Here is a 17,267-nt window from a genome sequence, read left to right as displayed (position 1 = left end):
ACATAGTTGTGTGAACCTCCCAGAGCTACCTGACTCTATCCAAGTGCCCGATCTTTCCAGAAACTGGTCTTAACATCACTAAGAGGATTGGGGAGAGGAATTAAGGCTGAAAGGACAGAACACCAAAGCTGAAAGGTCCCAGAGCAGGATTGGCTGTAGTAAATTCTACCCCCGGCAGCTGTGCCCTGTGGACTGCTGTTTCCCTGATGGCTGGTGCCAAGAGACACCATGGCAGGCATCTGATGAGGGCCCATAGCCCACTGCATCTATTCCCCTTTTCCATGGGGTGGGACCAGCAGAATGCCTGATCTGGCCAGGGTGACGCATGCCCTTGTTACATGCCCTTGTAGGACAACTGTGACATGAGCTATGTGGGGTTGCCTTTGCAAAGGGTTTGGCAGGTTCTGCTAGTCAAGTATGCTGCAGCCATACTGCTGACTGGGGCCAGGTACAGGGAAGATGTTACTCCTCTGTTAAAACAACTTCACTGGCTACTGTCCATTTCTGGGCGCCATTCAAAGTGCTGGTTATGACCTTTAAAGCCCTATGAGGCTTGGGACCAGGCCACTTGAACAATCATCTCTCCCTGCCCAAATCTGCCCAGATGCTAAGATCCTTGGGTGAACACCTTTCCTTGGTGCCATCAACATCAGAGCCATGTTGTGGTGGTGACATGAGAGAGGGGCTTTTCTGTGGCTGCTCCCAGATAGAGGAATTCCCTCCCATCAGAGGTTAGGCTGGCTCCCTCCTTGTTATCCTTCTGCTGGCAGGCTAAGAGCTTCCTTTTCAGACAGGCCTTTGGAGATGAAGGTGCAGGTGATAATGGCCACTGGGCAGCTGTTAGAACAAACCATACATTAACCACATGGTTCTAAATGTGTTTGATATATTCTTTTTAACTAGCTTGTTATCATTACATTGTATTTTATAATTACATTTCAAAATGTTGGGAGCCGTCTTGAATCCCAGCTTGGGAGAAAAACAGGACATAAGTACACTGAAAGAATAAACAGAAGACATGGCCTGCTTGCTTCGTTGGCTCTCTGACTGGCAGTGAGCAGGAAAAGCAACCGCTGGGGAAGAGACGAGCTCCCTGAGGGGAGGTGGCCCATGAGGGGTGCCTAGCGCAAGGGCCCTCTGAAAACTAGAGCTGGACCTGGTCATCCTTGTTCCAGGAACCAGGCAGTGTGGCAGCCACCTCAAGTGGCAGATGCTGGGAGGACAAGGAACAGCAACAAGATTTTGTAGGACAAAGCTGAATGTGCTATGTGACCTGCCCTGAACTCACAAAGACAGGCTGCTGCCCTTGGGTCTGGTAAAGAAGGCTATCCCACCACAGTGTTGATGAAACTGCCAGTCTGCACTACTTCTATATGTGGAATGGGAGGGTGCCATTTCATACTTTGCTTCAGGCAGCAAAATGTATTGATCCAGCCCTGCAAGGACCATTCATGTCAGGCACAGCAAGGACAGGATCTATTTGCTTGCCTTTTCACTAAATAGCTGCCCCCCTGCCGCTGAGACCACATAACACTGGTCTTGAAAGACCTGCATTGGCTCCCAGTACGTTTCTGAGCACAATTCAAAGTATTGGTGCTGACCTTTAAAGCCCTAAACGGCCTCAAAGGCCCAGTATGTCTGAAGGAGCATCTCCACCCTCATAGTTCTGCCCGGACGCTGAGGTCCAGTGCTGAGGGCCTTCTGGCGCTTCCCTCACTGCGAGAAGCAAAGCTACAGGGAACCAGACAGAGGGCCTTCTTGGTGGTGGCACCCGCCCTGTGGAATGCCCTCCCACCAGATGTCAAAGAGAAGAACAACTACCAGACTTTTAGAAGACATCTGAAGGCAGCCCTCTTTAGGGAAGCTTTTAATGTTTGATGTATTACGGCATTTTTAATATTTTTGTTGGAAGCCGCCCAGAGTGGCTGGGGAGGCCCAGCCAGATGGGTGGGGTATAAATAATAAATTGTTGTTGTTGTTGTTGTTGCTGCTGCTGTTGTTGTATCTGTGTTTTCCTCTGGAACCAAGCCAAGATCAAAACTGAAGGCATTTGTGCTCAGGTCCTGAGAACAGGATGCTGGAACAGATGAGCCATTGGCCTGATCCAGCAGGTTCTTCTTGTGTTCTTATGCTTAGCACTTGAACCCAGTACTCCAGAATCCACAGACCCACAGAGGTCACTTGGCTTAGTGGAGCAAGAACGGCCATCACCCAGCCTCAGCTCCCTGGAATTTAAGGCTGTTTCTTGCAAGAACTTGCGTCAAATGCAACTTGGAATCAAAAGGGAGCGGGATTAATGCCTACACATCCTGGCCTTGGTGAGTTCAGCTGAGGCCACAACAGCTGCTTGTGAGCCCTCCCTCCAGCAGGGGAAATGGGCAGTCAAACGGTTCCCTCTCCTGCATGAAATACCCCAAGGAGAAAACTTCAGGGATTTAATGGGACCAGTGCTGCTGTTGTGCGGTGACAAATGAGAAGGCCATCCTCAGCTCATCTCCAAAACGATATTGTAGAGCTGAGAAAGGCGTGGAAAAGGGCAGAACAAAAAGGGAGCAACTTTCCTATGAGGAACGCTTATGATGTTCAGAGTTTGTTTGGAAGAAAATGTGGGTATGGTAGAGGTTTCTAAGATTATGCATAGGTTTGAAAGAAGTGGATAGAGAAAGGTTTTCCATCCTGATAACGCTAGAAGCACATGGGGACCTCAAAAGACGGCTGAATGTTAGCAGACTAGGAACAGGTGGAAAGAAGATACGCATCTCCAGATAGGGTGGGAGAGAGGGTTTCTCTGAAATCCTGGAGAGCTACTACTAGGCCTGGGCGATGTCAGCTTTCCAACAGCCAACAGCGTATCACCAGCCAAACATCGCAATCTGGCAATCTGGTGATACACTGTGATGTTGAAAGGGAGGAAGAAACAAGCTACATTGGTCCCAGCCCTACAAGACGCTGGGTTGAAATCACCACTGTTCCCACTGAGCAAACTAAGGTGGCTTCATCCTGGCGCCTCGCAAGGCCGGGACCGATGCAGCTTGATCCTCCCACTGGGAGCTTCACCCTCCCAGGCGAAGGCAGCCACACAGCAGTAGCCAAGAGCTCCGTTCACAAGGTTGCCTCTGCCTTCACAAGGGCAGAGGAAGAGGTGCCCCACCTGTGATATGACGGCAGCTGAGGCAGCTGTTCGCACAGTGGCTGTTATGTACTGAGTTGAATAGGATCCAAAATGCAGCAGTCTGACTGGTCCTAGAACAATGCAGCAGTCTGATTGGTCCACAGGAGCCACCCAATCCAGCTCCAGGTGGAAGTGAATCCACAACCTGATTGGCCTACAGAAGAATCCCGGAATTAGCCAATCACGTACAGCCCATTGTGTAAATAATGTATATAAAGCAGATATTTTGGGGAAACTTCCATTCCTCCTCACTACTATGAGCTGAATAAAGAGCATGAAATCCACTCTCGACTCTGAGTATATTTCAGTGGCCTTGGGCCACTGCCACCTTGGCATGGGCAGACAGGCTGCCTCTTCCTCCTGGGAACAAGCTACACAGGCCCTGGCCCCAATATACCTTGTTCCTCCCTCAGTTGTATGATGACCAGGGCGTGATGGTGGTTTCACACAGCACTATATTGCTCCTGAGTCCCTCTGCCTCCAGCACCCAGTTGCAGCTTGTTTTTCCCTCAGCGCACTGGGCTCTGGTGGCAGAGGGGACTCAGGAGCAATGGCAGTTTCACTCGCAATATAGTGCCAGGTGAAACAGCCATCATAACAGTCCTGAGTGATGTATCACCCGGGTCCAGCTACTAGCAGTCAGTGCAGACAATATTGAGCTAGATGGCGCAATTGTCTGACTTGTTTATAAGGCTAGACTAACAAGACTAGAACATGGGTGTTATGTATTGAATAGGATCCAGAATACAGCAGTCTGATTGGTCCTAGAACAATGCAGCAGTATGATTGGTCTGCAGGAGCCACCCAATCCAGCTCCAGATGGAAGTGAATCCACAACCTGATTGGCCTACAGGAGAATTCTGGAATTAACCAATCACGTGCAGCCCATTGTGTAAATAATGTATATAAAGCAGATACTTTGAGGGGACTCCAGGGTTCAAATCACAGGAAGCATGTGATGTAGGAAATTGCCTTACACTCAGTCAGACACCACGCTCAGTACTGTCTGCACTGACTGGCAGCAGCTCCCTGGGGTTCCAGACAGGGAATCTTTCCCAGCCCTCCCTGGAGGTGCTGCTGGGGACTGAAGCTGTGACCGTCTGTGTGCATAGCAGATGTTTTGTCACTGCTCTTCCCCTAAAGCCTGCTCCTTCTCCATGAACAGAGGACAAATCCTGTTCCTTTCACATTTTACTTTTACAGTGGTACCTCGGGATGAGAACGGGATTCATTCCGGAGCCCTGTTCACATCCTGAATAGAACGTAAGGTCGCGTTTCGCTGCTTCTGCGCATGCGCGTGATGTCATTTTGAGCGTCTGCGCATGCGCGAGCAGCAAAACCCGGAAGTAACACGCTCCGTTACTTCTGGGTTGTCGCAGAGCGCAACCCGAAAATACTTATCCTGAAGCATATTTATCCCAAGTTATGACTATAATTTACCCAAAACAATCTGTCCTTTAAATCTACACATTTCCAAATTTTGTGAAGAACTCCTCCAACAACAACAAAATCGTGTATACTACAAGAAACGTGCACTAAGACGCTGCTGAGTTTCTATGAGAGCTTAAAAACAAACAAATCACAAACTGATGCAGAAATATGACGGTCTCAGTTTAAGACTTGGGCACTTAGAGATAGTGAGCAACTGAAAGTGACGGGTTCTTCCATCCCGTTGGCCTAAACTGCTCATAAACAGTTGCACTGAAGCAACGTTTAGCGTTACTGGTCCCCGGGTGACGCATATTTTGACTCAGCATTGGGTGTTTTTTTGTTTTTCCCAGCTTCCCTTGGGAATGGGGAGGAAGCTTGGAGCACACGGATCTAGATGCACATGTTTCCGCTGGCCCTTCCTGTCCTGCTCGGCCCTCCTCCCATCTGTTTCCCTGAAATGTTCCCGAATGGCGGGAACATGAAGGAACACCTTGCAGTGCGGAAAAGGGTGGTTGGTGAAGATGACTGAAAATAACTCACCGGATCCTGGGGTCAGGAGCCAGACAAGGCCTCCATTCACGCTTGCTGGGGCCAAAGGGTGGCTGCTCTCAGCCCCACTACACCTCATCACGGGCTAATTTCTTCGCAGGGAAGCAGGTTACGGCTAAACATCAGGAAGAGCTTCCTCCACAGTAAAAGCTGCTCAGCTGGGGAACATGGGTGGTTGAGAGGTTTCTTTTACTGGGGCGCTGTGGTTGCAAGATCCCTGGTTTTCATCAGGGGGTGGGTTAGACTGCAGTACTTCCAAGGCCCCTCCCCATCCTATGATTATATATAAAGACTATACTATGAGAACAAGAGGTGATTTGTTTACGTCCGGCAACAAAGGTTGTGCCTTTTAAAAATAGCAACCATTGCATCCTTGATCCAGAGCCTCTGGACCCCATGCTTTACAGGCATGGAACAAGCACAAGTGTGGATGAGCATTAATCTTCACGCCCAATGCCACTTTTTGCTTTGAATGGAGCTGAACACTCAGGTGGAAGCAAGGGACGTCTGCTTCCAGGGAACAGGGAAACACTAGGCACTAAAGCTGCAAAAGCAACTTTTGAAATGAGGTTGAAATTGGAGAGATCCCTGCCCATCAGAAAGCCAAGTGGACACGGACAGTTTGTCAGGCACAAATGCACCTGATGTTTAAATATTAAAGATTGCACCATCTTATCTTTCTTAGAAGATAAATATACCGGTCAGTTTTTATGATTACAGTGGTACCTCGGGTTACATACACTTCAGGTTACAGACTCCGCTAACCCAAAAATAGTGCTTCAGGTTAAGAACTTTGCTTCAGGATGAAAACAGAAATCGTGCTCCAGCGACGCGGCAGCAGCAGGAGGCCCCATTAGCTAAAGTGATGCTTCAGGTTAAGAACAGTTTCAGGTTAAGTACGGACCTCCGGAACGAATTAAGTACTTAACCTGAGGTACCACTATACTACAGCAATAACACCCAGAGCATATCTTTTGACTTTGGGATTCTTAAAATATACATGTCCATGTCTAAAAAACAAAAAAATTCAAATCAAATATTTGAGCACAGGGTTATAGTCTAGGATGCAGGTGGCACTGTGGTCTAAACCACTGAGCCTCAGAGGGTCGACGGTTTGAATCCCTGCGATGGGGTGAGCTGCCGTTGCTCTGTCCCAGCTCCTGCCAACCTAGCAGTTCAAAAGCATACCAGTGCAAGTAGATAAATAGGTACCGCTGCGGCAGGAAGGTGTTTCCGTGTGCTCTGGTTTCCATCATGGTGTCCTGTTGCGCCAGAAGCAGTTTAGTCATGCTGACCACATGACCCGGAAAGCACAAACACTGGCTTCCTTGGCCTGAAAGCAAGATGAGCGCTCCACCCAGTCACCTTTGACTGGACCTAACCATCCAGGGGTCCTTTACCTTTTACTTTAGTCTAGGGTAGCCATGTGTCCTATTTTGCAAAGGACAGTCCTAGGAAAGGCTGTTGAATCAAAATCAATTTTAAGGCTAAAAAACCGAGGAGGAGATTTGCCCATCAACCATTGGCATCTGAGGGACAGCACATTCAGCAGGTACTCAGCTCACCTGGTCACAGTCTTCCCCACCAGGGTGAGATGTGTTGTATTCCTATTTAAACTTCCTATACATTACCATATGCACATTATAGCTTCTAATCTAGCTACCTCCTCTGTGAGCAGATACCGAGGGCAGATTGCCACCTTGCCAAGTCACTGCTTCCGGGCAAGATCCTCCCTGTGTATTCTTGACAGTGCACCTATTTGCAAACTTCTCGCACAGAATTAATGTGAGAATGGCATGGTGGGCTGCCCAGTACACTGTAGTTTCAGAGCGTTGAATGCACAACACAAGCTCATGACGGGGCTGGGAAAAACATACTGGAGGTGGCTGTGATTGCCAGCTTCAAACGGGGTGATTTTCACAGGATTGACTCTCAGATATGGGCTTTCTGAAGCACCATTTAATTTGGAGCCTCCTCTTTCAGAGCCTGCCAGCTGTCTGGTGGGGGGAATTTGTTTCACACGCTGCAAGGACAACAACTGGGGAGAACCATGAGAAAAATTCCAGGGCAGGAGGGAGTGAGGGCTCCAGGCAGGAAATTGGGAGCATGAGAGCAACTGGGGAACAGAATTTAAGACGGTCTTAAGGAACTCCCTGTAAAGGCACAAGGCCCCTCAGCTTGTGAAATGCAACAGTTACATCTTAAGTACCAGTGAGCCCCCCCCAACTTGGACTTCCACTCAGTTGCCACAAGGGAAGAATGAAAATACTATAAATAACCCTTTCCGTCTCCTAACTGTAAGCAGATGTCTTTGGCTGTGACTTCATCCTGAGATGAGGCCGGCTTGTGGCAATGTTCAGGGAGTCATGCGAATGAATGGCCCGTGGGATTCTTGAATGAAACTAAACTTTCTCTCTCTTTCCCCCCCCCCCCAGCCGGTCAAAGTGCCTGGGATAAATTCCAGTACTCTGTTTGGAAGGAGGCTCTACAGCCGGGGAGCACCAGTTGGCCAAGTTGTTATGGCCCTGCCTGGGCCCTTTTGGAAGCTCAGGTGTGGAGCTGGGCAAGGATGTGAAAGCCTGTGCAGTTTTCTGAGAGCTCTTCCATATTTGAACTGAAGTGGCAGGGATTGGGGGAGAGCCATCGGTTTTAAGTGTGAGAACACCTGGTTAGGAGGGAGTGTGTTGGTTGGGGGGGGGAGTGAAAAGAGAAGCTGACTGGGACTCCTTTGTTTCCCTTCCTTCCAAAACGAATGCAACAAGTGAAAGCTGGGGGGTGGGGGGGGGTGAACCTAATGTTAAGCTTGCTCAGAGTAGTCCCACTGAAATGAATGGGCATGAATAAAGGCTCGTCCATGCTTCTTTTTGTACCATGTTTCTAAGCACAGGTCTGAGCCTTTCAGGTCTGCATCCAAGCAGGGGTTTTTTGCTCCAGGATAGGGAAAAAATTGTTTTACTGCTAATTCGGAGCAAATAGCAATTGGGTTTCCCGCAGACTGCCATTTGCTACGATTCAGTGGTTAAAAAAAAAAAAAGCAGCAGCTCAGACATGGAAAGCCCAGACCTGTGCCTAGAAAGCACAGAGCAAAGGTAAATTTGGATGTGTGATGCATGACAGCGAAACGTGGAAGGCATTTTTCAGCTGCAATGAGACGGCCTAAATGAAGCTGTTTCATTGGAAAAATCAGGGAGATGGGTGCATATTTTTTCTGTACTGCTATAAGCTGCCTTGGGTTGACTATGCCACAAAAAAGCAGCCTATTATTGTGTATATAAATTAAAAGTAAATAAATAAAAATAAACCTGCATTTTAAGAAGTTGTGCATGATCCATCTCTGAAAGCCATTTTCTGGTTGGAGGTGTAGATTACAACTGCAAGTGGAATAAACCACTTGCCCCAGGATACTGTTTGAAGCTTAGACCTCTTCCTTCTCATACCTAATAACTTGTCAGGGGCTTCTGTCCCTCCCTTGGAATGGAGACCTCTCCATCAGGCAGGAGTGTGATCGAGGTCCCAGCTGAGGAAAGACTCCACCTTTAAACCCTGGTGGCAGATCCATATTCAAGCACTCACACTTTTACAAAGCACTGCACAACTAATGCTTAATGAATCTTACAGAAAACAAGGGATGAACTGTAGCTGAGAATCATAGAGCAATTTTGCCATGCTAGAAAGTTCCTAGAGAAATTATCTGCCATAATGACTTGGCAAAAATGGAAGAAACCTCTTGTGAGAAAGTTTTGTGAGAAAGGCTGTGTAGCGATTGCAGTAATTTAGAGACATTTCCTTACAGGAAGCATTGGGATGGGAGTTTTGAGACGAACCCTAGAGAGTCCGGGTGAGAGGGTTGTATGTAGCTGCTAACTGATAACATCACTGTGTTTAGTCTTGTCTTCAAGAATAAGAGATGCCAAGATTAAGAGAAAGTGCCTATGTCCAAAAGATTCCCCATATTCCAAGAACATATCTCAGTGTTGTTCCTGGAGAACAGCCTTTTGTTTTGCAAACATTTCGCTCAGGGATGGGGTACCCATGGCCTTCCACAACGCCTATAAGCTCTGACCACTGGCCATGCTGGCTGGGGGCATTCGTGCAATCCTCACGACAACGCTGTAAATCAGGTTAGCACATTTCAGACAAAAAAGGCAGTGTTCAGTGCCACTCATGAAGGGGACTAACTTTAAAAAAAACCAAACCCAATGTGCGTGTCTTTTGATTACAGAGGGTAAACTGGATTTAGCCACGTGGAGGTTTAACTTTCAAGTTTCACTCTCCCTCCTGCATCTTTCAAATAGCAACCTACAGACTCTTAGCTCTCTCTTGCCCTTCACAACCGATCTCTTTCTTTCTCTGACTCAGACTCGTGTATTTTTTTAAAAAAGTTTGAAGCACACAGACACACACATACAGATTCTTCAGCCACTCAGCCGTTGGTGGAAGGGAAACCCCAAACGGTCTTGAGATGAAAAGGTGGGTCAGTTCCCCAGCCCAACATCAGCACATTTCTTTATCAAGCCTTAAGGTTATGGGAGAGGGAAAGGGAGAGAGAGAGAGAGAGAGAAAGCTGCCCTTAAGGGTGCCAGCAGCACAAACCGTCAAAGGAAAAGCACAAATATATCCCCCTAGACGGCTGGGAAAGGACGGGCGGTTGGGCTGCAAGGAGGAGGACAAGGCAGAGAAAGAGGAGCAGGGAAAGGAAAAGGTTAACGTTCTTGTGAGTGGTTTTTCAAAATCAAATTACCAGCACTGGGGAGGGAGGTGAATTGGGACTCTGGCACTAGGGAACTGGGTGAGTCAGCGAGCTTTAACTGGAACCAACTGCCAAATACCTGCTATCTGCTGTGGATAAAAATATCCCTGAGATAGCCCTGATCTGGTTCAGAGTCCCCAGAACCAGCTTAAAAAGATATTGCCCATAAGGGCTAGATACAGTGGTACCTTGGGTTAAGAACTTAATTTGTTCTGGAGGTCTGTTCCTAACCTGAAACAGTTCTTAACCTGAAGCACCACTTTAGCTAATGGGGCCTCCCGCTGCCACTGGGCCACCGGAGCACGATTTTTATTCTCATCCTGAAGCAAAGTTCTTAACCTGAGGTAATATCTCTGGGTTAGCGGAGTCTATAACCTGAAGCGTACGTAACCTGAAGCGTATGTAACCCGAGGTACCACTGTACTGGAACATAATCAAATCTAGTTCAGCCTTTAACCTCAGAAGTTTATTTACAGTGGTGCCTCGCAAGACGAAAAGAATCCGTTCTGTGATTCTCTTCGTCTAGCGGTTTTTTCGTCTTGCGAAGCAAGCCCATTGACGGATTAGCGGATTAGCGCTATTAGCGGCTTATCTGCTGATTGGATCAGCTGATTAGCGGCTTAGCGGCTTAGAAAAAGGGGGGGAAAGGAAAAAAACCCGGCAGGAACTCGCAAGACATTGTCGTCTTGCGAAGCAAGCCCATAGGAGATTCGTTTTGCGAAGCACCTCCAAAACAGAAAACTCTTTCGTCTAGCGAGTTTTCCGTCTTGCGAGGCATTCGTCTTGCGGGGCACCACTGTATTAATTGACATTTATATCCCGCCCTTCCCAGATAGTTTTGCAAACTATAGAGATGTGCACCTATCCCCTTGCATGGGCAATTAAAAGTGGCCTTGAATTCCACCTGACCATGCCTTTAAAACACTCTCATAACACTATGATGCAGCCATGGCTTCACCAAAAGAATCCTGGAAATGGTAGATCGTTAAGAATGCTGTGAACTGTGGCTCTGTGAAGGGTCCCCTAACAACTCGCAGCACCCTTAACAAACTACAGTTCCCAGGACTGTTTTTTCTGGTTTTTCCATCTGGAGGGGCACCCTTGTGCCATAGCCCCCAAAAAACTTGTGACAGAACAACAGCAACAACCTAGAACATTTGTGGTATGAAAAGTTACAGGATTTTGGTAGGAAATGACAGGGCATGCACTGATTGGAAATGAAGCAGTCTATCAACCCCCAAACCTCTGCGTGTGCAAGCACAAAAGTCGGATCAATCTAGCGCAATACTATCATGATGAGCACAAACCATCACAAATGCACAACAGAAGGACACCTGGAGGTTCCATTAAATTGAGAGCGTTTAGTAAAACCCTCTTTCGCCTTTGTACCAACCATCTTCAGAAACATTCTGATGCCCTGCTCCTGCTACAGCTTCCCTCATGTGATGTGGCTGAAAAGCCATTGATGGACTATATGGAACTTGCTGAACTGACCGGGAGACTCCAAGACCAGAGAGAAGAGATGGTGGAAGAAGACTGGAAGAAGTTTAAGGAATATTTGAAAAAATATGTTAATATCTAAACCTTAGAATAGCTTTGGAAGTGGATATAGGCTGTAGCGTTAGAAGTAGAAGATAGGGTATTTTAAAATAGTATTATTTGTAAGTGATAAAATGTGAAGTTATTTTAAATATGATAAAAAAGATGGTTAGAAATTATGATATATGTAAATTATGATATATGTAAACTGCTAAAGATGAAGTAAAATGCAAATCAGATAGGTGGGACTTGGGGAAGCCCACCTAACAATGTTTAGGAAAATAAGGATATGACAAGAATTTGTGCGTATTGTTTGTCTTTTCTGTCTGTGTTTTTTATTTGTGTTATAAAATGAATAATTTTTTGGGGGGGGGGGAGAAAAACCATTGAGTAGCTAAAGAAAGCTACTCATTACACACAAGTGTGCGCAGCAAAACTCCCACAGTCCCCTTCCTTCAAGGAACAGCTGACTTAGAACTGAGAAGAGCTGCTGGCGTGGGAAGAATGAGTGCTTAACCCTTTTGCTTAATGCTTTTCCTTTCTGCCATCTTCCTGCTGCAATTCCCCCTCCCCCACACTGAAGTACAATACCTGTGTTTACCTTCACAGGGTTCCAGATGTTGTATTTGCAATTATTCATGTAGTTCAGTTCTCAGTTACGGTAAACCACGAGCTAAGCGCCAGCTCTTCATATTCAATATGGAAATACATAACAATACTGGCCTACTTTACAGAGAGGGCTGTTGTAAAGATTAATACTGAGACAAGATAAAGACAAAGTTATTGGGTCACTGGGGAGAAATATACCATGAGTTGCCTCCAGGTTTAGGGTTGTAGCAAATGTCAACCCTATTCAGAGTAGATCCACAGAAGTTAATGCACATAGCATGTATTGGATACAGGGCAAAGTTGTACTTAGCACAGATCCACTGAAACCAATGGGATTTAAGGTAATAATGAATAGGTCTTAGATAGGAGTGAGAGTAGCTCAGTCAGTACAGCATGAGACCCTTAATCTCAGAGTTGTGGGTTTGAACCCCACATTGGGCAAAAGATTCCAGCATTGAACTAGACCAGGGGTCTGCAACCCGCGGCTCCGGAGCCGCATGTGGCTCCCTTACATCTTTGCCGCGGCTCCAGGGCGGATACTAGCGAGGGGAGGAGGCGCATTGTGCGCCCTGACACTCCTCACTGTGGCGGGCGCTGTACTGGCTGTGACGTCGCATGGGGGCGGTGCATGCGTTAGTCACGCACCGTCCCGACGTCACCTTCCCGCCCGCTGTCAGATCATGGCTCCGGAGATATATTTGTTTTAAATGTCGCAATGGTTTTGCGGCTCCCAGTTGTTGTTTTTTCTTCGGAAACGGGTCCAAGTGGCTCTTTTTGTCTTAAAGGTTGCAGACCCCTGAACTAGACCCTTGTGGTTCCTTCCAACTCTACAATTATTGATTCATCCCCATGTAAATTTTAAATGTACAGTATTGCACTTTATGGTGACACTGCTGCTTCGCACAGATCTTATCTGATGATGGTGTGAAGATAAGCTGGCTAAGGAGGAAACAGTATACCTCCCTTCAGGGCAGGAGCTTAGTTTAACTTAGTGACTTTCTGCCCCTGTTTCTAGGAAGTCTGTACTTCCTCAAAAACTTAGTAGAGAATCTAAACCGGGGGGGGGGGCAAGTTGGCACTCCTGGATACCACAGAAACTAGGCAATACCCTCTGCTACTCAACCTTATTTAGCAGGGTGAGTTTGGATGTCCTTAAGGGGCCACAAAAAAACCAAGAGCCACTCCCACCTGGCCCAGCATGAACTGAGAATCCAATAACAACTACAGATCTAACAGCTTCCTCAGCCCATAGGTTGTAATAGATCTTTGGGAGGAAAACTCAGCTATTTGGTATTAGTGTGCAAAATCCTACATGGGAACATTGCTCGGCTGTGCACGCTGCTCATTAACATCAGCCCAACATGCAGCTAAAACCGGTGTGCAAAAGATTAGCTGACTCACAAATGCACCTCACTCCATCTTTCACTGCTTTATTACTCAGCAGCTTGATGACCCCAGTGTACAAACTGTCTCCGCTGGAAAAAGAAATGGCTGTGAGCCAGTGAAATGTTAGCTGCATGACAGGAGTCCTGTTGGAGTGGGTGGATGAAGTTAGTGGCTGCTAGCTCAGGTCCCACTGCTTTTCATGGGACTTAGAAGTGGCGAATTTCATCTGGATTGCATGAGAATTCTACCTGTGGTGAATGATCCACAATGACTCCGCCCACACATAAGTCACTTAATGCTACATATTTAACAGTTACATTTAGGCATGACCCAGGCTGGATCTAGACCAGGGGTGGGCAACCTAAGGCCCGTGGGCTGGATGCGGCCCAATCGCCTTTTCAATCCGGCCCACCGATGGTCCAGGAATCAGTGTGTTTTTACATGAGTAGAATGTGTCCTTTTATTTAAAATGCATCTCTGGGTTATTTGTGGTGCACAGAAATTAATTCATTCCCCCCCCCAAATATAGTCCAGCCCCCCACAAGGTCTGAGGGACGGTGGACCAGCCCCCTGCTGAAAAAGTTTGCTGACCCCTGATCTAGACACATGAAAGAAGCATTTCAGTTAAACACATTGTAAATATAAACAGGGAAATCTGGTAGGGAAAGATGGGACTCCACAGTGCCATCTGGTGGCACAGTATTCTATCGTATATACAACACATATAAATCACTACGATAACTGCTTTTGTTTCTGATGTTTTTGATCTGTTTTATATTTGTTTTATGGTTCTCTTTTGTAGGCTGCCTTGGAAATCTAGATTAATAAAATTATGTTATTGTTTTTTAAATGGCTTTTTCTTTACCAATCCAGCTGAGTCCCCAGATTACGACCAAAGACCAATTTGGGACGCACAAAAGGACCAACAACATGTCTACAACATCACTTTTTAAGGTCTATTTTCAGTGACACTTATCAAAAGATATACAAAAGTTTATACCCAATACAAAGTATCTTTTTATAATACACCAGAATAAAATAAATACTTTAAAAATATAATATAAAAGGGAACAGGAACAAAGAGAAGGGGGGTGGGGAGAAAAGACAGACAGAGAGAGAAAGAGAGAGAGAAAGAGAGAGAGAGAGAGAGAGAGAAGGAAATGGGAAAAGATAAAAAAATATTTCCAATTCTGGCTGTCAGATAAATACAGTATTCACCCATTAGCATTCAGCTATTCTATTTTTTATAAGCCAATATTTTTTCAATCTTCAGATCCAAGTTCTATTTCTCTTTCATATGAAAAGTCCAAAAGAAATTTCTTAATAAATGTCAATAATGATTTTTATCTAATTAGACATGTTAACTTTACCATTTCAGCTACAGTAAGTCCAATAGTTTTATCAACCATTCCTCCATAATAGGTAGAGCTGTATCTACCCATCTTTATGCGTATCTACACATCACTTTTCCAAGAATCTAGATTTGCACCTTATCCAGCTATTAGACATCCGTCCCATCCAAACGTTGTAAGAAAAACATTATCCACACATATCCCAAGATTAAGGAAGGAAGAGAAACCTTCAACTCTCTCGCACAATGTGGTGCCTTCATTTAGGGCGGACATGTTCCCACTCTGCCAGTTTTGCCAAACCAAGACCTTTGACCTTCAGACTGAGAAGTATACCAACACCAAATTCCTTTGCAACTCCTCTTTCTCTCAACCATTGCCACTTTTCTACCCTGAGAGCGAAGTTAAGTGTGGGCATTAATATTCTACAAACACCTCTGACAAAGTAGACTTTTGCCTGGTAATGTTTATGCCACCACAGATCAGTCTCGAATATGCCAGAAAACTTTATTGTCCTTCCTGATACAGATGAAAAGCGGAGGCAGTCTATATAAATGGGGACAGGCGGAAGCTCACCGGTACAGCAGCCCACATACTTTGCAAGTTCAGTCTGTGGCCTCTGTAGAAGAGACCCCTGTTGGAAACTTTAGAGAGCTGTTGCAACCCAGAGTAGAACAGAAGACGATACTGAGCTAGGTGGGACAGTGGTCTGACTCGGGTTATATCCCTGGCTTTAAACACAGCTAAGTTGTTCTTTTGTCCAGTTCAGAGTGAAACTGAATCGTGGGGAAATGCATCAAAATGCTGTAATTCATTTAAAAAAAAAAACCACGAAAACAGGATAGATATGGGCTGCAACTAACATTGTATATATACATCTTCTTGAGCCAACGGTGGGAGCGCATTGGATGCAGGGCAAACAGGAACGCAGTTGCCTAGGTCACTAAGTGGGGGTGCTACGTAGCTCGGTGGCAGCCAGACCACATCCTTTACATGCCCAATACCCCTTGAATCCCCAGCATCTCTGGGTAGGACTAGGAAAGGCCCTTTTCCGCTAGAAATGCTGGAAGGATTTTGCCGGTCCGTGTGGACAATGACAAGTGGAAGAGGTCCATAAGGCAGCTTCCCATGTTCCTATATTCCAAGTCTGACCAACTCCCTCTTCCTTCTCAGGATGGCTGGTCTTGCTTACCTGGTGTGATATCGCCTGCCCACTTCTGTCATCATCTGTCCTGTGCTGTTGAACCTCAAGAGGAAAATATGCTTTTCTCCCTCACTGTCTTGACCGCGCAGGTTTCTCAGCCGCTCCGGTCTCTCGCTCTGCCGGTAGTGAACTTGTGGAAGTGTGAACAGGAGTCCCTCCCTCTTGGTCTCTGTCTCTCCTCCCCAAAGCCCATGTCCTTCCTTCCTCCCTCCCTCCCTGGAATGCAGAGCCAAGCAGAGGCCTGAGAACTGAGAGAAATTCCTCTTCATTAGCACACTTCTGGCATCTGCTGCCTGCGTGGAGGCTTTTCCATAACATGAACCGCCTGAGAAAACAAACCTCAAACTGTCTGTCTCTCTGTATGTGTATCTGAGAGAGCTGTTAGGAAGGGGCATGTTATGATAGTTTGCTGCAGGACAGGAGCATATTAAAAAGTAATGGGTGTTGTTAGGGGGTGAGCAGGGGTCCCTGCATCTCCTGCCCCTTCCTACCCTTTTTACACACACACACACACACACACACACACACACAATTTGCACAGTTAAATTTAAGCTTGTGCAATTAAAATATATCAAAGCACTCTGGCATAACTAGGGATGCAAGAAGGCATAAACTTCCATTCATATTTGCTGCACATGCCATTCTTTCTGTTTCTGCTGCAGTTTGACTTCTGACAACAAAAAACTACGTTATTCGTCTCTCTGTTCACTATGGTGAAATTTTATGTAATTGATTGCATAATTAACTATGTCATAACTACATTATTCCACACTATTCATTTCACTGCAAAGGAAACATAATGCAAATGGGGGAGTAATTAACGGGCATATCATTATGATGACAGAAAACAGTGACTATGGATCATATTCACTGGACTACTTTCCTTCCAGACATGGGACAAATAAGCAAACACCAACAATGCCGGCTCCTTTTTCTGTCAAAATCCCCTGACGACCCTATCCATGATAAATCAATCTTTAAAAAAAACAACACAGAAAAAACCAAAACTTTTTCTGGTTATTAATGGGATGGGGAAATGAACTCAAGATGCTGGATAATAACTGATTGGTGGGGAGGCATACAAACATTCATGCAAACAAATCAGGAAAAATTACCATAATCTTCCTCCTCATCAAATTTATTACCTCCCTTTATCTGCTGGTCCCAGGGAAGGTTACAACAACTTAAAATTCAAAATTAAAAACAATTAAAACATAATTACAATTACAGGAACAGGGCAGTCCCTGAAAATGCACATCTCAGTTCCAAACACCAGGG

At 46.0% G+C, this 17,267-nt stretch overlaps 1 protein-coding gene across 2 annotated transcripts in view; it reads right to left on the bottom strand.

The window, feature by feature from the left end:
• The window catches only part of SH2D3C (SH2 domain containing 3C), a 75,013-nt gene that overhangs the window by 48,474 nt on the left and 9,272 nt on the right, over positions 1 to 17,267 (bottom strand). Inside the window, exon 1 of one of the 2 annotated variants that reach the window (XM_083485780.1) lies at positions 15,978 to 16,435. The exons of the other annotated variant lie outside the window; for it this stretch is intronic. Within the exon in view, the coding sequence (XP_083341906.1) occupies positions 15,978 to 16,384 (407 nt within the window). The 5' untranslated portion in view covers positions 16,385 to 16,435. Of the gene's footprint in view, positions 1 to 15,977; positions 16,436 to 17,267 lie in introns of those variants that run through there. 2 annotated transcript variants of the gene reach the window in all.

Source organism: Podarcis liolepis (genome assembly GCF_965112155.1).
Source record: "Podarcis liolepis genome assembly, chromosome: Z".
NCBI classification, from domain to species: Eukaryota; Metazoa; Chordata; class Lepidosauria; order Squamata; family Lacertidae; genus Podarcis; species Podarcis liolepis.
The sequence above is the reverse complement of the archived record's forward strand: the minus strand, read 5'-3'. Positions and strand labels throughout refer to the sequence as shown.